This window comes from Gavia stellata, chromosome 1 (genome assembly GCF_030936135.1).
Source record: "Gavia stellata isolate bGavSte3 chromosome 1, bGavSte3.hap2, whole genome shotgun sequence".
NCBI classification, from domain to species: domain Eukaryota; kingdom Metazoa; phylum Chordata; class Aves; order Gaviiformes; family Gaviidae; genus Gavia; species Gavia stellata.
In genome coordinates, this window is record NC_082594.1 from 7871661 (window position 1) to 7896538 (window position 24878).

The 24878-nt window shown below is 39.0% G+C and overlaps 1 protein-coding gene across 7 annotated transcripts in view; it reads left to right on the forward strand.

Annotated features, from left to right (window-relative positions):
* Positions 1-24878, forward strand: part of DLG2 (discs large MAGUK scaffold protein 2) — a 660722-nt gene that overhangs the window by 303199 nt on the left and 332645 nt on the right. For all 7 annotated transcript variants that reach the window (XM_059823460.1, XM_059823481.1, XM_059823437.1 and 4 more), the window contains one exon: positions 6488-6612. In XM_059823460.1, coding sequence (XP_059679443.1) covers positions 6488-6612 — 125 coding nt within the window. The remainder of the gene's footprint in view (positions 1-6487; positions 6613-24878) is intronic.

Genomic DNA, 24878 nt, shown 5'->3' on the forward strand with positions numbered 1-24878 from the left:
GTAATTCCCATTGTAAAATTCAGCAGACCACTTTATAAGGAGTATCAAGTAACAAAGTTGATAGGGTCTTTTACATTTGTAATAAAGGAGGACAGAAAAAAATATAGCATGTATTTAGGAATAAGTCAGCTATCATTTTGTGAGCTTTCTCTTGACTAAACTTGCTCTGGCAAAAACTGCAAATTTAGACAGTAATTCAAACTTTAAAGCCACCTGTACAAGATGTGAGAGAGAAAAGCATTCCACAAATTTGTCTGTGAACACCAGAGTAGAGTAGGAAGCCTTACAGCAAAAAAGCAAAACAAACATCTTGAGATAAAATTATAAGTATTTTAGGTACACAATTAAGAATAGTTAACATAGGCAGTGTTTTCTGTTTGGGTTTTCTTTAATACACAGAATTCTGCTTCTTATGAACATGTGGTTTGGCAAGAGAAGATTTTCTTTGAAGTCTCAAAATTTTATAGTAGAACAGAAGAAGAACTATTACAAGATCACAAATCACAGATTATTTATTACCTAATGAACCATTTTTCCTTATCATTTTTGTTCAGAAGTTTGCAGCACTTTGCAGATGTGTATTATTAGTGCCCTTTCCCTTTCTCCTCTCTTCCCCAAGCAATAAAACTTTCCACAAACAGCAACAAGTTTGAGCTCACAAAGGCAGCGAGGGTCAAGAATTTTGATTCTCTTTTACATGATCTCATGAATGGACTTGAATGCTTCATCCACAAACACATACACTGTGACCACTCTTAACTTCCCCTGTATTTACTGATAAGCAGCATTTCTTAGGGCCTAATGGAAGAGTCATCACATATTTTTGTGGTACTGTGTTTGGATTTAGGTCATCTGTGAAGCAGGAAAACAATCTTATATGATGGAAACTTGATGTCCTTACTTGGGCAAAACCCTTGAAAACAGTGGAAAGCACTGTAGGTTTGACTTGTGTCAATTCTGTTATTTACATATTAGTATTTATTTACTATTTGCATAGTTCAGCACATTACGGCTTTTTTAGCTTATATTCCTTAAGAGCTGAGCAAAATTACTCCCTTAAACCTGTAAGTAAAAAAAAAAAAAAAAAAAAAAGATAAATACAAAGATCATTTCAGCAATAGAGGCTGTGGGAGTACATATTGTCACCTGAAACATCTTTCAGCCCCTGGAAACTATTCTGCTATACAGTTCTTCATTCTCTCTTGGACTTTTTGCTGACTGATGGACTCTGTGAAACAGGCTTCCTGGTACAGGGTGAGGTTGCAGCAACAGTTAAGTGAATTCTGTGCAATTCACATCTATTATTTTTCTAACTTAAATGCCAGAGAGCTTCAAAATCATGTCACTTTAGAAGATTATCAGAAATTCTTTTAGGAGCACTGAAGTAATTAAGTAATTCAAAAAAAGTCTGTGTGAAGCTGGTGTCAAACACTGAGTTCTGCTGTCACCTTACTGATTAGAATAAAAAAAAGAAAAGAAATTAAAACAGAAAACAATCGCTATGTGATTGTGGTGTGCTTACTTGGTGTGATAAAATACAAATCACTTGGCCCTTATATAGGGAAAAACTCAGTCGGCCCTTGATGTGCATTTCTGATCTCATTTCTGCTTCTTAGTCTTATAATCTCTGATTTTGTTAAAGACTCAATGTCTTTACCTCATTCGTAATCAAACTCTGCTCTAAAGCAAAATGCAGCTCTTGAGCAGAAAAAAAGAATAATTGAGACACAATAAGGAGGAAATCATTTGTAGAAGTGTATGGAAGGCTATCATCCATGGAGAGCTGTAATGTCATGGGAAAATAACTTCAGAAGTTCTCAGTGTTGACTTAACTCTGTTTCCATGGAAGTCAGCGTGGAGGACTTCTGAGGATTACTCTCTGACAAGATAAAAATGCTGCAACCTGTGAAGATGCAGCCTGTTATATGGCTGCTCATAGTGGTGTGTAAATGGAGAAGAATGCAAGATGGAGGGCTAAGTAAGAAGAAGGATGGGTCTCATGGCCTTCTGGCTACCCAAAACCATTACCTGCTGGGGATTCTTACTTTATTTTTGTGATCTTTATGTTGGCAGTATAACAAGTCTTGAGGCAAGAGGTTCAAACTGGCCAAAACTTGCAAGTTTTATTTTCTTTTCCTGGCATGTGAATCATCCATCATCTTATTCCAACCCTAAGTGTTGTGTTTCAATGTTGGCAGAAGGTGTAACATCAGTCATCTGAAGTGATACTATGTCTCTGTTGGAGGTTGCCTGCCTCCCCAGAGCCAGAAGAATTACACCCAGACCTCTTCCCTGCTCGGGCTGAGCTATGAAGAACTCAGCCGATCCTTGTGGAGGTGCAAAGCCTCGTCTGAGAAAGGCATAAAGGAGGCAGGCTTGTGTAGTAAACTTTAAGAAGAAGTACTGACCTTCCCTTCAGAGGAGAAGAGGAAGGAGGCCTCTGGGGCTGGGCTGGGAGAGATTATTTTGATTTGGTAGTTTGACCTAAGTTTCTCTGTTTGAAAAGTAAAGCTGAGCCAAGAGAGAAATTTGAGCTTCATGGTAAATCCCTGAGAAGCATGAAATATCCAGCATGAATAGGAGGAAGCTGAGGCAACGTTTTTTTAAGCCAAACCGGGCATGTTGTAGTATGCTAAGCCTTTTGTCAGGCTGTGTGCATGACTGAGGCCTTGCAACAAAAGGCAGGGAAGCTAGTAAGAAACTAAACTAACAATTAAAAAATACATTCATGCATCTATTGCTGAGTGATTCCATGAAAATCTTCCCTGTATAGTCAGTAACTAATTACATGAGGGGTTTATATTAGTAGCAATTGAGAACTTGGACAAAGAGATGGCAATATTTAGGTCAAGAGATAATTTAGCTAATATGAATTCATCATAAAACAATTTGTATCTGGACCCTTATATATTTGGACATGAGAATAATGATGTTTGAACAATGCCATTAAAGTTAGTAGGTTTGCGACTTGTTCAGAGTTTGTTGTCCCCTACATATGTTTTGGGATTTTTGGCTAAATCTCTTCTACCAAAGAATCCTGAAACAAAGCAGCCCAGCATATTTAGGCCTAAATATGAATCTCAGTTAAAAAGTATCAATGGAGTATCCCAAAGGAAGAAGACTTCTGTTGCTTTATACCTCTTCTCTTCTGTATCAGCTACTATTTGTTCTTATTAAACATTTAACTGCATTGTCACCAGGCCTTTGAGCTCATTGTTAACTTGCTTTGTAAGCATCCAAGAGAAGTAAGGCTTGGAACAGAAAGAGGGCAGTGAATTAACTTGACAGATATTCATGGGGAACCACTCCCAAACATGCGAGTCAGCATGAGAGAAAGCGTGAGTGTTCCACCTTGGAAAATGCAGTGGCTAAGGGATGGTTCAGCTGTTGTTTTGGGCTGAGGGACAGCAGACATTTTCATTGGTTAATGTGAAATGACAGGGAGACAGAGATATGCCAAGAAAAGCTGTGAAGATGATTAACGCACCCCTTTTTCCTGGGATGGGGACAAAGGAGATGCAAAAAGTAAAGGGTGGGGAGCTAACCCTTGTAGAAAGGTCCAGGAAGTGTTGTGCTAGTAGACAGTACTTAATTGGAACTTGGAGTTACAGCTCGTCAACTACGATGAGTTTTTAATACAACATCCATATGCACACTAGTAAGACAGGACAAAGCATGAGGGCGAGGAGGGATCTGTACATCAGTATCGCTGCTCAGAACTGAAGTACAGTAGCTTTTAACCAGAATGTTCCTATTAGTTTATTTTTCAACCCAAGGTTCTTAAAAGGCCCATTGCCCATGAGTGATGGTAGCCATGCTTTTAGCCTTGTTGGCCATGAGCTGAAGTACAAAGACAGAAGATTTTTCCATGTAGGCAATGAAGACCCTTGAAGAACCACAGTGAAAAAAAATGTGTAATTGCACTTAGCTTTTGCAGGGCAGTTTCTGGTGCAGTAAAGCCTTGCAGGGTTATACCTAGCTGCTGAGGCAGCTAGTGTCTGACAGCTTGTAGATCCTGTTGATCAAGTCAAGGACTGCAGCCAGAATAATTTTCTGGATACAAAAGTGCCAGTGAGGAGTGCTGCCCTGTTCCTTTAAAAGGTTATTCCTAAGGGGCAGAATTGGAATAGTCTTGCAGTATAACAGATGCACATTTATGGATAAATGTCAAGGGCTAGCACTGATTCCTCTGAGAAGTCTGTACCAGTTTTACCACATGACTGCTTACAGTTAGCACTGCTATATTTTTTAGCTCTAAAAAGTTAATGGAAAAAAGTATGGTAGGAAGAAAAGAGTACAAGCAAAGTGTGAAACCTTTTCAGAAATTATTTCCTGCTAAGAAATCTAATGAACTTTATGCAAAGAACTGTAACAGCTAAGCACACCCCACATAACAAGCAAGCTTTGATGGTTTTTAAAGCTCTTCAGGCATTTTTTTTTTATTATGATATAGCTGTTTGTGTTCCTGAACCAACTAAAAATTATGTCCAGATTTCTCCTTGCTACCCTACTCTTCCTCTTTCCCTACTAAGAATAGGTTTGGGGGATTTGGAAATCCACCTCTATTCATAAACACAGGTTATTGCATATTTTTTAAATCTCTTTGGAGTTAAGAATAAACCCAACATTTTTATTTTAATTTTTTTAAATTAGTAGTTTTTAAAATAGTGGGGTTTTTTTCCTTAAAAATCAAGTATTGCTTACTCAAACTTTCTAGAAATTTGTCCTTGGTTTTAGTAGTGCATTAAGGCTTTTGTTACAGGTTTCCTGAAGTGTGTATAAGTATACATTTTTTCATTCTTATGTGTTGGAAGATTAGCTTCATTAATAATATGACATATAGAAGAACTTACAGGAAAATATTCTTAAAGTATTTTTAGAGTGCATGGTGGTGTAAAGTGCACTATATAACTAGGCATGTGTTAAAATATTGGGAAAATAACCTGAATCTGAGATGATCCTAATGATGAAAGGGAGATTAAATCAAAGATTTATAATGCTGGCCTGGAGATGTTTATTAACTCTACAGAAAATATATGCAGAGTGTTTCAGCATTACAATGTTTTTCATATTATAGCTAGCTGAGAAGCGTTAAGATGTGTGTAGTCTTAAATCCTTCTCCTTGGATTATAAATTAGTTCAGTACTGAAAATTTATTCACAATTATGTGCTGATAGCAGAGCTGCAGATTGCAAATACATCTCTTGAGTAATGAGAACTGCATCGCTTGTGAATGTAGAATACTGATAAAAGAATTAAGAATTTGACATGCTGCAGGCAGGCAACATGCAGGCTTTCGCACACAAAATGCATGGCATGCCTGATCTACAATTGAAGTGCAGTTCAAAAACGCAGAAATGAGATTTGATTTAAATTATAAAAAAAAAAGTACAGAGGTGCCATTTTTATTAGTAACTCTTCTCACTAGGACTGAACCGGATAGCTGTCCACAAGCAGCAGTGAAAGAAACAAACTCCCAATAATCTGAGACATTGATGAAATAAGAGAAAAGTATTTTTAGTGCCCTGAACATATTTCATTCACAGCATGTACATATTCTGCAATACCAACAGCATTGTATCACTGTGATAAGCCTAAATACCTAATTATAAAAATAATTTGGTATGAGAAACACTTAAAGGATCGAGTATTGCATTGAATTTTAACCCCGCCCCATGCATAGGAAGGTCTTAAACCTGCATCTACCTTTCTACAAATATCCCTTGCAAAAATTAATGTTAGTTTATACAGAAAAGCATAATAAGTAATATATACTTCCAAAAAAGGGTTAGAATTGTGGGTTTGAATTGTACATGAAAAACAGTGACTTAATTTGCAAGAGTTTGTATATGTGTACATGCCTATTTATCTTTCATGATATCTTCAGAAGCAGTAAAAGCAGTAAGTAGAATTATTGAGTAGACCCTGATAATGTGTCTTTCAAATAGTTCATTCTAGCAAATCAGTAAGACAAAAGAAATAGGCGGTTTTTTGTGGATTTGGGGTTTTTTAAAGCATGTGAATCTGAGCAATGATCACTTTTCAACAGAAAGTGGTGTACTAAAATACTTCAGAGCTAAATGTTACTCACTGTTCCTGTTTATAAATGATGGTGGTTTTTAAAGTCGTTTTTCAAAGCTCTGAAGTGCTTTTAGCCTCTAGCTGTCATTGACTTGGATAAATTCATATTGGAGTTCAGATGCTAATTTATGTGACTGCTTTTGAAAACAATTAAATTTAGGTCAAATCCTGTTTCTGTAGGAGCATCCATTAACTCTGCCATTAACTCTGGGAAATCTTTGTGTTCGCAGCCTCTGTTCTTTAACTGACAATTAATTTTTTCTGACTGAGTCACCCACCTTCAAGTATGATGTTGCCAAATAAAGTGCTTTCCTTAAGAAGCAAGGATACTTTGCTGATGCTCTGCAAATAAATTCTGTAGAAATCTAGCATCTGGTGATGCATTTACTTTTTTTTATTTTTTCAGGGGAATTCTGGCCTGGGGTTCAGTATTGCTGGAGGAACAGATAACCCACACATTGGGGATGATCCTGGGATATTCATTACTAAGATTATACCAGGAGGAGCTGCAGCAGAGGATGGAAGACTCAGGTAAAAACTAACTTATTATTTATGTTTGGAAACAAAATGCATCATTATTATAAATTATTCTTGAGGAGTCAAATGCAAACTGGGTCTTTCATGGGGTCAGGGAAAGCAAATGGCATGACTGGAGTCTCCTTTCTGCTAAGGTAGGAGGACTGAGTTAAGTAGCTTAAACCAATTAATAAGGTTAATTAAGTCCTGTATAAAAGGCATTTGCTGGTGCCACCTACATCTTTGTACCAGTCATTTCATTTAGTGCAAAAGGCAAGATGGGGACAGGAGGAGGAAACAGGCATATCAGCATGAAAGCCTTCTCTGCTTGGTCTTTGTATGTTCATGGCTGAAGAACTATGCATTGGCGTTATACATTATGGCTGTCAAGACTTCCCAAACTACAGAGCCATTGCTAAATAGTCATAGCTATTTGTAGACACTCCCTGTTACTTGACTGCAGTAGTGAGGTGTTCTTACCTCTGTTTCCAAACATTTTTTTGCTCTGTGAGGATGTGATGCCTATGCTCTACGTTCTGAGTCACCTCCAGAGTAGTCTATTGCTGTAGCTCCTGAGACAGACACACAAGTCACTTGTGGTTCTCAAATATGTGGTAGCACATCTCTCAAACAAGAGCAACCACAGAAGTGCTTGTGCTTCTCTTTCCTTATGGACTGAATGCAGAAAGGCTTCTGTCTGTCAGTCGTGAAGCCTGCTGATGCTCCAAAAAGGCAATTTAGCTGGAAAGACTTGGGATAAAATTCTACAGCTTTCATGGTCTCAGCACTGGAATCTAAGAACTGGGAGCCTTTGCCAAAAACAGATGGTCTAAAATTCGTGAAATGTGACCAGATGGTAACAATAACTTTTTACCAAAGCCTTTTCCTTTAATTCAAAGTTAAAAGTAGGGGGAGTAAGCCATTTTTTAGAGCAAGTTTCAGATATTTCTTATACTAGGTAATTTGATTTCGGAAACTATTCTTATTTTTACTGTGATGGTGATGAGGAGTCATGGCGGTTGGCAGTGCCTGAAGAATTTACAGTCTAATTAAGACTGTAGACAAAAGGAGTAGGAATAATCTCACATAACTTTATGACTAAAATGCAGCTATCTACCCCTAAGCTCGTCATCTTAGAGTCTCCTAATAGTCAGTGAAGAAAAACCCAAGCATTTCTAGGTTGTGATTCATTTCATCCTAAAGTCAATGTCTAAAATAGGACTGAAGAATCACATCTTAAAAAGGCCTATATTTTCACTGGTGACTCAAATGAAAAGGAGTTTCTTCAACTAGTTCAGCTGTATTGATCTATATTGTAAATGTCTCCATTGGGCCAGATGAGCTTCATGCAAAACAGAGCATGAGGAAACAACAGTATTTGGAAATCATGCGATCAAATTTGACACGGTGAACAGCATAAGGGGATCTTAAACCTGCATCTGCCTTTCTACAAATAAGAAAGAATCCCTTGCAAAAAATAATAATATTTTTTTGTAGAGTTTTTAATTACTTTTGAAAGCTTTTCTAGTTTAAGCCCTTAAGAAGACAGAAGTCGTGCTATCTTTGTATGAAATCAAGTATTTCGTAACTCATTGCTATACTAATTAACTACTGTAAATTTAACTCATGATTATTTAGTAATTACTGTGTTTTAAAGGTCTTAGAAAGACCTTCTAAACCCACAAAAGATAGCATACTAATGCAATTCATTAATCAATATTAAGATTAGACCTGGCAAACTTTGTGTTTTGTAATAAAAGTTTAGTAGTACAAGTATAGTTATCATATTGCTAAGACTTAGATAATATTCTTAGAGTACAGTATTTATTAGTACATTTTGAAGTAAAATGTTATAGTTGTTAAGCATATATTTGGCATGGTTGTTTTTCCTATTCTCATTTGTAAACATAGTTTACACCAAATTCCTCTCTTGTTAATACTGACTATCTGAATGCAATTAGTTCAAATTGGATCTGCAGAACTTTTTTACTTCAAAGAAAACTGCAAGCACCTTGAAATATGTCTCTGAAACTGCTACTAGGGAAATGGGTTGACTTAATCCTATGGGTTTTACACTAAATAATAGGAAAATGTCAATTTTTTTAGCTGAATATCACATGGTATCAATTATTGTACAGAGTATCTGAAGTGCTGTATGCTTCTCAATAGTCAAACGGGTGTTTTTTCTGCCTCAGTTTCCCACAAGTTCTTCTAAAACTTTGTAGCACATGAGAATTTGCACTGACCCATCTCTCCCACTCTTACAGTCAAACACGGGCTGCATAATTACATGATGCTTTAATGTTATAGAACATATCTTTTTCAGTATTTTATAGTCAAATGGCAGAAATAATTCAAAAGATCTCACCATGATTTCCAAGAAAAAATTCTGTCTGGAATTCCATATAAACAGTTTTGTAGGTTTTGATGGTGAGACTTTATTTTATTTCACGTTTTTCCTAGGGGAAGATTCCTCCTTTCCTTGTTTTATCTGGCAAGTGGGTTTCACTTTGCTGCAATGTTAGCAAGGACAATCCTGTCCTGTTTCAGGAACACCTGAAAATGTATGTATCAGTGATTGTTACTGATATGCCACTGAATAGAAGAGCTATCCTGGGGCAGTCTCCACTGAATTACATGATAATTAATTTTACATACAGAGAGTTTATCAGCTAAGGCCACTCTATAGGAACAAAAGCTCAACAACATGCAGTAACATCTGCCAAGAATAGCAATAGCCTGAGAATGGGAGATTGGTGTTTATGAACAGAAAACCTGTATACTTTCTGGTGGCCATTTATGCCTCAGACTCTGTCTGCAGATACTTTATATTACATAGCAGTGTGGACTGTTTGAACTGGCTTCTAAATCTACTGTCTGTTTTTAAATCATAAAAGCCTCTAAAATGACTTTTCCTGCATTTTACATGAAGTCCCTTTGATCTAACTTAGCTGATTGAAGTTCTTCAAGTAGTGAGATTGTGAAAGCAACCTGCAAGAAATGGACTTAATGCTACAGACCCCTGCAAATCTTTTACGTGTGTATATGGGTTGACAAGTGGAGGAGTAGGTCAACTGGAGCTTCACGTAAGTCAAACAAAAGCAAATACAACCTCCTGCACCTGGGAAGGAGTAACTCTCTATTGTACCAGGGGAGGGGGGGGGTTGGCAGGCTAGAAAACAGCTTTGTAGGGAAGGACCTAGGAGTTCTGCTGGGTAATTTACAGTTATAAGTACATAAATATCAAGTATAAATACCTGATGGGATGGAATGAAGGCAAAGGAGCCAGACTTTTATCAGTAGTGCCCAGTGACAGGGCAAGAAGCAATGGACACAAATTAAAACACATGAAATGCCATCTGAGCATCAGGAAACCCTTTTTTACTGTGAGGGTGACTGACTCTGGGCACAGGTTGCCCAGAGAAGTTGTAGAGTCTCCATCCTTGGAGATGTTAAAAACCTGACCAGACATGTTCCTGGACAACCTGCTCTAACTAACCTTGCTTCTGCAGGGAGGGTTTGATGAAGTGATCTCAAGAGGTGCTTTCCAACTGAAACGATACTGTGATTCTGTAATTTGCACCTGAGTCAGCAGTGTGCCCTGGCAGCAATGAAAGCCAGTGTGGAAGTCAGCAGAGATGCACAGAGGAAGGACTAGAGGCAACAGTCACATGTTGCAGTAAGGGAAATTTCAACTGGGTCTGAGGAAAAAAATAATCTTTTTAATGAGGGTAGTAAGGCACTGTAACTGGTGGTCCAGTGAGGTTATGGGACCTCTGTCTTCAGAGGGTTTCAAAGTTCATCTGGACAAAGTCCTGAGTCATGTGATTGAACTTTCAAGTTGGCCCTGCTTTGAGCAGGAGCTTGGACCAGATGACCTCTAGAGGTCCCTTCCAAACTGATTCTGTAGATTATACTTATATATAAAACCTGTGTGTGACACTGGAACAAAGGTGATTAAGTTCCTGGGTTTTTTTCCTTTAGTGGAGAACAGTACTTTTATTGAAAGTAGGTACAATGCATAGTGCAGTTTTGTACCATGTCGCATATCTCTACAGCAATACTTAAAAATAGTAAAAGTTATCAACCAGTTTAGACCACATTCATTTTAATAAAACATTCCTGGTTTTGAAAGTCTTCTTGAACTTTCAAATATTAATCTTAGAATCATAGAATATCTCAGGTTGGAAGGGACCCATAAGGATCATCGAGTCCAACTCCCTGCTCCTTGAACTCTGACAGGCTTGGTGCCGTGACCACTTACTTCCCTGGGGACCCTGTTCCAGTGACACACCACCCTCTCAATGAAGAACCTTTTCCTAATGTCCAATCTGAACTTCCACTGATGCAGCTTCATCCCATTTCCTCGTGTCCTACCGCTGATCACCAGAGAGGAGATCAGCACCTCCCTCTCCACTGCCCCCCTTGAGGAAGTAATAACTACTATGTTTACATACTACCCTCCCTGAAATGCACTGACTTCTAGAACTAGTATAAGAACCAATACACTGCACAATTCATGTTTTAGAAGACATTTTAGGTAAGTACATTGGCACAAGTTCTTCACCTTGCCCAGTACAGGAAGCTGTGGAATCCTTTATGATGTCCATATAAAAGATAAAAAATAATTTCATATATAGTAAATAACATATAGTAAATCATTTCATGGAATACAAAAGAATTAATTTTGGATTTGACTACTTTAGCTAAACGTGACTATAATAAACTTGGGACTAGCTGAAAATTAGTTTCTTTCTGAGTGCTGCATGCCATGTTTCTTTGAAGCTTTGAGTTTCAAGTCAGTGACAGAGAGAGAATATAAAGCCTCCAGAAGTAGTAACCATTCCTACTGAGTTGAAGGAGAATTTCTCTCCACAGTTTGATCTTTTAAGACTTTTGATGCATAAAAACTTCTGCTTCTGTCTCACAAATGTCAGTTGTCCATGGGCAAACATCTACTTTTTAATAAAGAACCTCTGAATTTAGACTTCTTTTGCTCTCTGGAAGAAAGAGAATTCCAGTAATTTATGGCTCAGTGCCTTTTTTTGTTTTATTTGAGTTTGTGTCAGAAAAAAATGACAGTGGTTGGCTCAATCGCCTAGATAAAACAAAGAACTTCAATATACTATCTCAGCAGTTCCTTTTATTGACACTTATTGATCATAAGTGAAAATCTAGCTTCTAAAAGGCAACACACATCTAAAAAATTCATCATACTCTGTGAAAACAAGAGTGATCAGCTTATGGAACTAGAAGCACAGTGTAGTGGTATAACTTGAATGAAAAAAAAAATTAGTAAAAGAATAATTAAAAGCTTTCAATTATGACCAAGTTTAAAAGAGCAGAGACTTCTCAAATATGAATTTATTTTCTGCAATTGTAAACCAAAACTGTTTTGAGTCAAAAATCATTCTTTCTGTTTATAGTTTCTCACAGTCCAATTCCAATCTTATGGTGGAGGTATTTTTCTCAAAACTGTGTCTACAGGAATGAGTGGCTCGTATGAGTTCTTCATCTATTGCTTTCAGAAAATATGCTTTTCCTTTTTGTGAAGGCAAGTTTGAAAATGTGGATTTTAAAAGGTCTTGGAATCTAAAAAACAAATAAAAGAGTCTTGGATAGAACAAGGACTAAAATCTTATGTTTTATACCAATCTCATGGTCATAGGAATCTTTCTTCCTGAACCTCTGCTTCAAAAATCAGTTACTGCATATGGGACTGAATATGAATAAGTTTAGTTGCAGTACTGTGAGATAAATTTGCACGACCTTGAGCTTGAATTTCAAGGGTTAATGTTGTACCAAAGGTTATCTTGGTATCTGAGGCTGAGCTGTGCTCAAAAGGAAAGAAGGTTTATATGAGGGGTGAGTCAAAAGGGAAGAAAGTGGTTGTGCCTGGAGGCAGGCTGTCCTGGTAAACTGCCCGGACCTGTAGCTTTTTCATTCATTCTTTCTTCTAGGAAACTGGTTTCCAGTCTGTTTTCATTTTTGAACCTTTTTTTTTTTCTTTTCCTTAGGAGTGTGGATATTTGTAAGGAGAACTTAAACACCTTGAGAAAAGCAGATCGATTGCAAGTTACCTTTGTCGGGCTAATCAGAAAGAGCACACGTACCCCCAGCTATCTGAATATCATAGGTTAAAAACTACTAAGGCTGTGCAGTGTTTATCTTTCCTTTGTAAATGTGTCTTTCCTGATACTACTCTAATTACTGATTGTCAAGAGGTTTCGGATTGTGAAACTGCAGCATTTTTAAGGCATGCTGTGTTGTTCTACCATCACCATAATAGTTAGCCCCATTGGATTTTTTTCCCCCCAGCTCTCAGAGTGATTTGGTGTGGGGAAAGGAACATAATACACATGCTAATGGGAGGACACAAGAACCGAAATAACTTGCCCTCAGTCATCTAGTAAATCAGGGAGAAAGCTTGGAATAGAATAGTGATTCCTTCTCTCCTATTTCTGTGCCTTACAGGCTTCAGTTAAATGCCTACCAGCAAAGGTTTTAAACAAATTAGATTTGTGTTCCTTTCAGTTATCAGCTAACCCACTGATGTGTCAAAGGATTATAAATTTTGCTAGGTATTTGTAGCAAGAGAGGAACTCTGAAGATAAGACTCTTCTCATGCATATTTTGTTAATAAAAAATAAAACTAAGAAAATGAATTTAAAGATAAAGATTGCATTCTGATCAGATTTAAAAAAAAAAAAAAAATTTCTGTGTTTCACTAAAGATGAACCAGAGAGGAAATATCACAATTTCATGCTATTCATTCAAAGCTTGAAAACTGGAATTAAGAAACACACTGTTAAAACTATTGCGTGCAGTTTACCTGAGAGACTCAGAGGACAGAAGAAATGGAGGAGAGGAAACAGAAGCGAGTCCCCACTTGGGAGTCAGCTAGATAAAGGACCCCCTTCAGCCTCTGCCCCAGGGGCTGCGCTGGCAGTGCTTTGCCTCTGATAGAAAGTCTGAAACCTAAATCCCTCCACCAGCAGCAGGCACAGGGTTGTTGCCTGGTGCTATCTGTTTGGAGCTCTGGATTGCTCACTAAGAAGTAGTGAATTGAGAGTGATAACAGGAAAAAAAACTAGGGGCTTTTTCAGATTAATGTGAAAAGCTATTCCCAGGAGAGATCATGTTCTTTACAAGTGTGTCATGTGTCTCTAAACCAGCTTGGGCAACTGGCTTTATTTCACCATCATTAAATATCAAAACAGAAGTGTGTCTGCTTTGTGATTCACTGCCTAAGTCCCTGTTTGTTAACTTTTGATCTTGTATTAAGCCTATCAGTACCAGGTCTATGTGCACTGCAATGGCATAAAGCTTGTTCAGGATGTTATTATAATTACAGTGCTGCCACAAAACACTGATTCATATCTGCACTGTTTACAGGCCTCTGACAATGCTATTAGTTCAGTACATAATTTAGCAGTAAGTTAATAAAGAGACATTCACCCCATTAGGCAAAACATGCTTGCTTTGCAGATAGTCACAAATTAGATCATGAATTATTGACTGCTCACTCTGTCCTGGTTTGTGTTAGGAAGTTTGATCTTATTAACTCTGTTTGTCTGTGTATCTCTGTGTATCATTTTTTGAACTACTGTGGAATAAAGAAGATAGAATTACCACAGGGCATCTACACGAAAAAAGGCAGGTCACAAAATCAAAATCTGATTTTCATACATTATTTTTAAGGTTGAACATGTCTTACCATGGCTTAAGTTTTAAATTATCAATTTATATGTCTTTTCATCAATGGAATATGTTACCATGTAATTATCTTTTCTGTTGCCCTCACCGCTTCACTTTTCTTTAGCTGAATCCTTCTTTTTCTCTTTTTCTTAAGTGAAGTTTGCATTCCTTATTGCAGCCCCAGCGTGTCTCTGAATTTGATTATATTTCTGCTTTTCCTATTTTGAAAATAATTCAGTAGGCTGTAAAAATTCTCTTCTGCGGTGCAAGAAAGGAAAGAGAAATTATGTTTTAACAGCTGAATTCTCAGGTAAAGAGACTAGAATTTAATGGGAAGAAAAAGGTACCTCTCTGGCTTGTGGTCTTTGAAACTGGTGAATTTTAGGGGCCTCCTTATAGACAGCAGTGATGGACATTGTTGTAGACGTTTTCTTTTGTAACACAAAAGATCAGTTTCTTCCCCCTGTAAGTTTCTGAGCTGCTTTCCGCTAATTGAAACCACTGCTTGCGAATAACACTTAAGCAAAGTAGCATGTTATTAGGACTTCAGATACGCTGCAGTTATATAATGCCCTTTGCACTAGGTATTTCATGCAATGGTACTGAACTGGTTAACAGGGCTCTCTCCCACGAGTTCCTTTAGTACCAATCCTGCCTGAAATTACAATTGCCTCAGAAAGCTGCAGCAGCACCATGCAGCCAAATCCAACTGATTATTTCATCAACATGTTTGCACTGCTACTGCAGTTACGAATTTAAATAGCTCAGTGATAATTTATCCGGAGTAAGAAGCCTTCTGTGGTTACATACCTTAGAAATCATCAGCTCTCTATGGAGTCTAGTGTTAGTCAAGGAAAAAATATTCCACATCTGTTTCTGTACTCGATAGGTGTAACCTTCTGCGGTATTGCTGAATTCTTCATTTCTTTCAATTCCCACCAAACCTGAAAATAAGATTTTGAATGAAAAAGAAACTGACTTAAGCTATCAGAAAAAAAATTAAGTTCCTTAAAACCAGCACAGATCTGATTCTAAAACTTCTAAGAAAAGGCTTGGTCAACTTTTTGCTTCTGACATCCAAAACCACTAATACACGGTGAGGCAGTCTGTTCATACGCTGTCAAAACTCTCAGCTGTGGTTTGAATAAACACTTTGGACTTTCAGACTTTAGCCAAACCATGTTTCCTGACAGTACCTCATCACTGTTGTCACATTCCTTACTCCACTTTTACTGCAGATGTTAGACCAGGGGTTTTAAATATATTGCCCCATGGCACGTGAGTTTTAATATCAAACTTGCAAGATGTGCGAGTACTTTGTTTGGATGTGTTGCTTACATCATGCCATTCTGCATGTTACTCTGAATCATACCATTACAAAAAGCAAGCTTTTTTTTTTCTGTTTACCTATTTGCATTCTACTCAAAGTTGCAGCTAACTCTAAGCGTGTAGCCTAATGGTACTGATGCTCTGAAGCTGCTGAAGTTTCTTACTGAACTTGAACTACGTGTTTTCTCCTCTTTTTTTTTTAATGCTACACCTTTGTTTGGAATAGCTATTCTCAATCAAACCTGAGCGGAAGGGAGGGTTTTCTACTTGTCAGTGCAAGCGCCTGGGAGGCAGGACTGCTTAGTTTTGCTCTCAACTTGCTACGCCTGATCTGTGGCAACACTTTTCTTCTTTTGTGCTAAAGATTCCCCATTTGTAAAATGGGTATAGTGATCATTATCTTTGCCTCACGGGGGTTGTTGTGAAGCTTAAACGAGTTCATATTTGCAAAGCACTTTGAGAGCCCCAGATGAAAAGTGCTTGTAAAAATACTCAACCTGGAATTGCCTTCTGGGTTATCTGTTGTAACTGGTTTTCCTGCACAAACCTGAATACTCTTCAGACAGTGCTGGTGTCAGTTGGGAGGATTTTAAGCACAGGTGAGGAACAACCGAGTAGTTTGGTGTACTTAGCAGGCAAAGCATATCTCAGTCCCAAGGAAGCGGCTCGTCCTTCCCCAGGCTGGACTCGCCGAGGCCGGGCCGAGGCAGCTGCTCTTCCTCCGGGCTCTGGGCCTCAAGCCCCCGCACGGTGCTGGAGCCAGCTAAACCGGAGGGCTCGGAGGGTAAGTCAGGGCTGAGAAGCCATCCCTGCCCTCTACCACACCTACAGAGCCTGGCCTGGGGCATCTTCCACTACCTGCAGAGCAGCCCTGCAGCTGGGAGGAGCTTTGCAGCTTCCTGGTGCCTTCATTCATCTCAGACTTTACAGGGTTTTGTTTTTCTTTCCCCTTTCTTTATCCAAACACCTTCCTCTCACAACACCCCACAGCTACCTACACCTTGTTTTTCTCATTCTTCGCCTCTCCACTGTCCCACTTTGGCCTCTGGCTTTGAAGGGCAGACATGAATACTTGTTCTGTGAGCAGAAGTTTTCCTTCTGGCCACCATTAGAGGCTGCTGCCAGAGCCTCCCAGATCAAGCCGAGCTGCCGACAGAGGCTGGATGCGCTGGGAGTTTCATTGCTCGGTTGCTAGTGGGTGTAGTTTCAGAAGGAAAGCATCGTACATGGCAGTGGCGGGAGACGAGACGCAGAGAGACTGAGGATAACTGGGGAGTTAGAGAACGGACGAAGGAATGGAAAAATGTGGTAAGAGCAAAGGATACCAAAGCTGAGGATTGAGCTGGATGAGAAATGCACAGGGAGAAGAAATGCAGGGTGGGAGACGCAACTTGATTTTGGGAGGGGGGGTATAGGAAAAGGAAATAGTAGTTCCTATAGATCCCGTGGAAGAGGTTAATCAAGAAAATTTGACACAAGTTTGAGAGCCCTTTTCAAGGAAGCCTTCTGGAGCGCCTACGAGCCCCAGCGCCTTGCCCACCCTGCTGCCCACCCCCTGCCTTCCCCCTCCCCTTCCTGCCCTCTCCTGTCTGCACTTAACTGTCTGCTTCCTCTGCTGTCGCCTTGCTGTCCCGAGCTCCCAATCAAACACAAGCATTTAAACAAAACCGTGGGCTTGTCGGGCCTACCGGCTGATCGATTGCTAACCGGGCGTTTGGCCAGTGACTGCTGACTTTATCTGGCAGAGCTACTGGCCTGAGTCACCCCACACTTGTGTCTGTTCTGCGCTATTTCAAATCTATTGCTTTTAGTAAAGTCGTGCTTGATTTCCAGTAAGTTAAGGTAGGAATCTCAGGTCTGATAAGTACAAAATGGTCTTTTATGGGTGGAGAAGTGTCTTAAATTGTGTTTTATACTGGTGTGACTGGCAAAGGGAAGGGCTCATCCCCAACCTAGCAGCTTTACCTTGACATACATTTGTGTATCACAGTCCCTAACTCTGTTTGAAGACGATGTGACTTAAGATGAAGGGTCTATCTTATGCAGGGGGCATTTTAAAAGGAATAATATGTGAAGTGAAAGATCATAAACTTTCTACAAAATTACTATAGGTGTGGCTTACCTAGCAAAAGAGAGTTAATTTGCCTTGAGTTATGCTAGCCAAGCAATAACCGAAGGCTTGATGTTGCAGAAAATAATTTCATTATAAATGATTTAGAACAGCTGTACCTCCAAAAGCATTATACAGCAACATGATATCATTCTGCTTTCAGAGAAAAGAAGGAAAAAAGAAAAAAAAAAAGGAGAGGTCCTCCTGTTACAGGTGTACTTAGACTTGACTTTTCTAAAAGTTTATGCTTGAGTCTGTCTGTGTGCAAATTGAATGGGTGTTAGCTACTCCTCCCTCAACTCCATATAGCTACACCCTGTGAGATGAGCTACCATCAGCTAATAACTACTTCCCATTTTCAAAGTGTGTGTAAGGAGGTGAGGCTTTTCTGGGAGGCATTAAACCAAATGGGGTTTTGCTTCTCTCCTCGCTCTGCATTGGGTTTGTCTGTGAAGCATCCTTAACCTCTCTGAATTTTATCAGACACGAAAAGAATGGCACTTTTTTGTAGTGGTGGTGTTGGCTCAACCTTCGAGTAGATATGTGAGAAATTTTAACTGTATGGGGTTTTTTTCCTAAGGTGAGGATGTAGAGAATGATAAGAATATTTTAAGGAATATCAAGTCAATACCATGCAGTGAGCATTCATATGTTTTATGATACTTCAGCTTTTATATAGATGATGATGATGATGATGATGATAATATTATAATAATATTAATAATAATAATAATGATAATAATAATAATATCAAGTTATTGATTTTGAAATTAGTATTAGTTTTGAAATTTTAGTAACAAATTCACTCCTACAGCTAAGAATTGCCTCAGATTCGGAAATCAATAATTTAAAATATAAATGCTTAGTGCATTTGGCAGTAGTAAATTTTTGAAAGTTTTCAATATATGTAGCAATTTCTTTAAATTATATAGTTCCTTTATTTGAATTGTAATTGTTTAAATAAGGTATTTTTTAAGTCTCCCTTGCCCTGTGAGCATTTCTCAATGGAGTGCTGGCTGCATCACTGCATAAAAATTTGCTATCTCCACATTCCAGGTCTAAAAAGACTTCAGAATACTATGCTAAAGCTGAGCAAATATTTTTTGATACAAAATGAGGTCCAAATTGCTTTTCAGTGGCAAAGGGAAAAGAGTAAATTAGGGCCTCCTTCATTCATGAAAGTAGTGGCAAAATCACCTTCCAGCTCACCTCTGAAGGGGAACCTGCATTCACCATCCTTCTCTCTCTGGGTAACATGAGCCCACATCTTCCAGAGGAGTAATTAGACCATTAAACTGGAGGCGCTATGAAGTCAATGTATTTTATTCTTTCCCTCCAAAGTTGTTTCACTTGCTCAAAGACAAGTAAATGTTAATTCGGTCAGAGCAACCTTGCAGTGAGCGTGCTGTTTTGAGAGTCAGGTAGAGGTTGTGGACCAGGGTGTCCTCTCTATGGATGTCCTGAGCACTGCTCAGCAGCTATCTTGCATGCACCTGCACTAGTTTCTATTGTTACTACAATTTCTGTAATATATTTAAAGATTTCATCAAGTCAAAGCAGGAGGCAGAATTTCTTTCTAGTCTTGTGATTGAGGATGCTTTTCTGAATAATGGGAGATTTTGACTGCAATTTAAGAAGAGCATTACGTTTTACAAAGTGCAACAGCTTCAGTGATGGAAGCAGAGGTAGTTAAAGTGTTTTTCTAGGAGATGATATTGGATAATAAGACAGCAAATTGTTGTTTTGATTTTTCTTTCCCTGACTGTCTAATATTTTATTTTATTTTATTCAATTTTATTTTAATTCAAAGCATATGAGAATGACATTTATTTCTGTCTTGACTAGAAAATTTATTCAGCATAACGCTGTCATTTTTGTCAAGAAAAACCATAATAAAAACAACTTCAACCTGAGCTGCAATTTTTTCAGAGTTCAGTTGTAAATCTGTAGGTGTTACAGCCAAGAGGCATTCAGATAAATAGAAAGATGGGTGGTGGTGTTTCCATCTCTGAAATTAAATTCCTGTTACTGGTAGTTCAGCTCTATGCCGTTGGCTTGAAGAGTTTGTCTAGCAAGGCCTTTCTTCTTATGATGAAAAATCAGTTACAAGAGGTGAGAGATTATGTCCTGTTTCCTAACTACAGGAGAGAAGCACAATGACCAGGGAGCAATGTTTGCTATCTCTTCTAGTGAAAGGATCTGGGGACGTCGAATGAAACTAATAAGCAGCAGGTTGAAATATCCATAAGGGGATACTTATTGAACTGGTAGCAAAGCTGTGGAATTCATTTACAGAGGACACTGCAGATGTTAAAAGTTTACGTGGGTTTTGACAAATTTGTGGAAGAAGAATCTATCCAGGGTTATTAAATAAAAAAAAATAAAATCTCTGACTCAGGAAAGTCCAGAGTAATCAGCAGCTGAAAATGTGTTCTGGGTAAATATTTTATTAACACTTTTCCTTTACCATCTGCCAAAGGCCACTGTTGGAAAGAAACAGCAGGCTAGATGGACCCCTGGTCTGGATTATGGCTTCATATAGTTTTTATGTTTTTCGCGAGTGAACATCCTACTCCACACATTTTAGCTCCGATCTCCCGTACAGCATGATCTTTCAGGCCGTAGGGGCAGCAGTGTTTCCTTTAGGCAAAGGGCGTGATTTCTGGGTGAGCTGCCCAGCCCTGGTAGGGATGTGGTCAGTGAGCTTCAGCTGGGTGGCTCCCCTGCGAGCCTGGTTGATGGCCGTCTTGCCTTGCTGCCTAGTTGTGTGTCTCTGCAGCAATCTTGCTGCCAGGGACCAAGGTCTCTGCTTTTAATCTATGGGAGAGGTTTTTGCACTGCAGGGTTGTGACTGTTCTTTTGCCTATTTTTATTCCTGTTGGTAGCCATTAATGGGCCCCCTCTTGAAATCAATCACTGTATGGTGGGTTGTGCAGGGACTCAAGCTAGTGCTAAATGAGCTCAACATTGCAGAGCTGCATTAATATGGCCTTTTACCTGTGGTCATTGGCTGCAGACATATGGAAAACATCAATGTGGGTGAATTTCCATGCTAGATCTACTCAGTCAGTGTCTGAGCTGGCTTGGATATCTCTGCATGGGATTTCACTATGCCAATTTGTTGTTATATGAGCTGTCTTTGGACTTAGACTCTCTTGGATTCTAGATATTAGCTTGGTGGGTATTTTCAACCAAAAGGTGTATATAAACACTGCCAAACAAACAGACACCCTGTGATAAAGGCATGCTGCCAAAAAGGGTAGAAGGATCTGTTCAGTGTGGGAGAAAGGGTTAACTGAAGGAGAGACCCAGCCTTGCCCCAGGAAGTTCTCAGAACTAGGCTAGAATGCAGAAATGATCCAAAGTATTTTAAACAACAGATAAACTGCTTTTTAGCCAAGTTTGTGCCTGGAATGAAGTCTTAGAGCTGAGTTTAAGACCTTTTCTTTTTAAAAAAAAAGCAAATGCTGATGTGTCCTCTGTTGAAACTGTGAATAGGAACATATTCAAGTTTCTAAATATATTTTCTTCTAACAGTTTAAAGGCTGCAGGGACTTTTACATTCCTAATTATATAGTGCAGTATGCTGTCTGTTTCTGACTTGCAACTTCAAAAATAGAAATCAGGGTCATAAATGAAACACAGGGAGAGGGGTCATAAATGAAACACAGGGAGAGGGGTAAAGAGACACTGTGTATGATGAGGAGCTGCTCCGCTAATATTTTACTGATATTGTTACCAGTCACTTGTGTTTCAAATTCAATTACTATTTGCAGACCCTTTAATACATTGACATTTCATTAAGATGGCTGTTGTTTTTAAAAAAAATCCGTGAGTAACTAAAGCAGTAGAAAGGACAATAAATATAAACGTCTTACAACTGTTCGGTAGCTATGCTGGTTGCGTCTCGGGACTCAGCAAGGTCGTGTCATTAGCAGGATATGGAAACACACAGTCGTTTCAGGCAATAACACATTCTGAAATGCAGAAGTATTTTCTGAAATCTGAATTATTCCCTTACAATGTGGGCTCGAGCCTCTGTTCTGGAAGTGAAATAAAGCTCAAAGTCCTCTGGTAGCACACCTGTAAGTCACGTTGGTGTGACCTTAAGTCCTCCTGGATGTGATCTGAAATTTCTGACTGCATTACAGTAGGCATTTCTACTTCTTAAATCATCTCTGGACTCCTGGTATACAAAGAATGAATTTCCTTTGTCCTCTTTGCTTTCTCATGCAACCTGCTGGAGGACAAGGACTAGGACTTTGTGCCAGTGGGTCCTGGATGTGGGACTTGGAAGAGTGACCGAGACACTGCACGGATCTGGGGGGAATGAGCTGGATCCACTGTGCACAGGTTTTTTCTGTTGCTCCTCTGCTTCTTTTGCATTCTGCCATTTAGGAGGGAACATGCTAAAGATGGACTTGCTTCTTGGAAAGATAGGTGGCTCTTTTGTATGCCAAGACCACTGCAAAGATCCAAAGTAAACACTGAACTGTGCGGGCAGCTGACACAATTTCAGGTCACCTTCCAAAACCTCATGCCGGCTGCAGTGGGCTGAAGGCTGGTGGTATACTGAAGGCCAGACTGGGTTTCCATTATGTTTTGGTAAAATCTACACATAGACTTAAATCAAAAACCTTTGTAGGATTTTTTTATCTTAGTCTCTGGGTTGAAAATCAAGCCAATTGCCTGTATGAGTTGAGAGGCTGTGAGAAGCAGGGCACCAAGCTTAATCAAGCACACCCTGCTTTTCGGCAAGACTTGTTAGCTCAGCCGTACTCCAGCCTTCAGGCTCCCAACACACCGAAACTGGTTTGCCAGTGCAGGTGGAGAAAGCATCTCTCTGGGTGTATTTACTTACAGGAATGCTGTGCAAGAGTTTAGTTCCCGTCTTTGCACGCACACAAACACACACACAGCACAACCTTTGTGCGTGGTGAAAGTGTTTGAACTTCATCTCTCGCTTCTGAAGTCTGGTTACAAGGGTGAAGGCAGCCAGGAAACGGCAGGGAGCTGCTTTTGGGGGTTATCTATTATTTATGCTGAGTATGCCTAGAGGCTGCACTGAGGGTTCGTCCCTGTTTGAGATGAGCCAAGAAGGTGTAGGCTTTCCTCTGAAAAGTTTATTTAGACTGTAAACAGGAAACAAAGGAAGTGGGATGCAGGTGGGGTTTTAATCCTCTATTTGAAGATTATGAAAAAAAAGAAGTTAAGTGACCTGCTCAAGGTTGCACAGGAAGAGTTGGGGTGGCACCAGGCCAGCACAGGAAGAGTTGAGCTGGCACCAGGCCAGCATTTTGGGGGAAAAGATTATATTTTTTTTCAATTTATTTCACTGTAATAGATTAGTGCCACTTACTAAAGAATTCAGAGGATAGAAGGATTATTTTCTTCTCTCATAAATGCAACGTTGTGTTTGTAGTCCTTATTTACTTTCCTTAGAACCAACGACAATTCTGCTCTTGCTAGAAGCATAGATTAGATTCCATACTTCAAATATTGCCTTCACGTTAAATATAACTGGGTTACCATTTTATTGTACCAATATTTGCACATATATTTAAATCAAAATTACTCCTAGGATTTCACATTTTTATTAAGTTCAGCTCAATTCCTGTTGTATTATTCATAAATTATCCCGCCCCGCACCGCACAACTTTTATCAAGTATTATTTTCAGCCAGTAACCATTCTATGAGGTATTTGGGATTTCATTGTAAAGCATATAAGTGTTGAATTTTGAGTTAGGATTGGCTGGTACCTTCATCAGACATTTTCATAAGCACTAGATCCTTTCTAGATTCCAGAAATAGCCAGAAATGTTAAGTTTTATCCCTTTATTTTTAAATTGGACATAGCAGTAGTTTTATACTATTTTACAATGTCAGAAAGGGGCCTGACGGTATATGTGAATTTGCTACAGAAATTGGATCATGTGTCTAAGGAACATTATACCTAAGGAAACAGTGTGCCCTGTGGTACATACATATCATAGGCATTTAGCTGTAGCTCTATATTCTGTAATTGGAAAGACAGATCTGAAGACTGCTGTAGTAGATTTGAGATCCTTTATTCTGAATTCTTAGTTGAAATTTTAAAAAATAGTAATTTATTCCTCTTGGAAAGAAATTATATGGGCCAGTACCAATAATTACATTTTTTATCCCTATATGCTGCAAATTTTATTTACTATCAGATAGGAAGTGTGTGTATAGAGTTAAAAAAAAAAGTAGGGGCAAGAGAGTCAGTCTTCCCTAACTAATTGACTAAACTGATTCTCCTAGGGCCAGATAATGTATTTATATTATTATTCACTGATCTCTTGAAGAAATGAATATAATCAGTCCTTTCAGCTTGTCACCTATAATCTTCTGTTCCTGCTTAAAGTGCTGTGTTCTTGTAACTTCTGCAAGAAAGAAAGCATCAATCCTTTTATAGGGAAACTTTGGCTAAAAAGGTTAGACAATGCAGGAGCAAAGAAACAAAGTGAAAGTTTAGTGCTTCTCTCTCTTACTTCTGTTGTCTACCCGCTACCCTCAGTACTGATATATGGAGGTATGTATCTACCTGATATATTCCATAGCTTTGCACTGATTCTCCCTTAGTAACAGTATTTTTACCTTGATTTCTAAGCTTCAACTAAAGAGTAAATAAAGTCCATATCAATTTCACAGAATCACAGAATCACAGAATCACTAAGGTTGGAAAAGACCTGTAAGATCATCAAGTCCAACCACTACAAAAAAAAAACCAAAAACAAAAAAAACCACCCAAACCACCCACACACAAAAAACACCACACAAAAAACCACCCACAACACACAGCACCATGCCCATCAAGCCACATCCCACAATGCCACGTCCACACGCTCCTTGAATACCTCTAGAGAGGGTGACTCTACCACCTCCCTGGGCAGTCTATTCCATTGTGATACCACTCTCTCAGTAAAGAAATTTTTCCTAATATCCAGCCTGAACCTCCCCTGGCGCAGCTTGAGGCCATTTCCTCTTGTCGTATCACTTGTCACTTGGGAGAAGAGACCAACACCCACCTCTCTGCAACCCCCTTTCAGGTAGTTGTAGAGAGCGATGAGGTCTCCCCTCAGCCTCCTCTTCTCCAGACTGAACAACCCCAGTTCCCTCAGC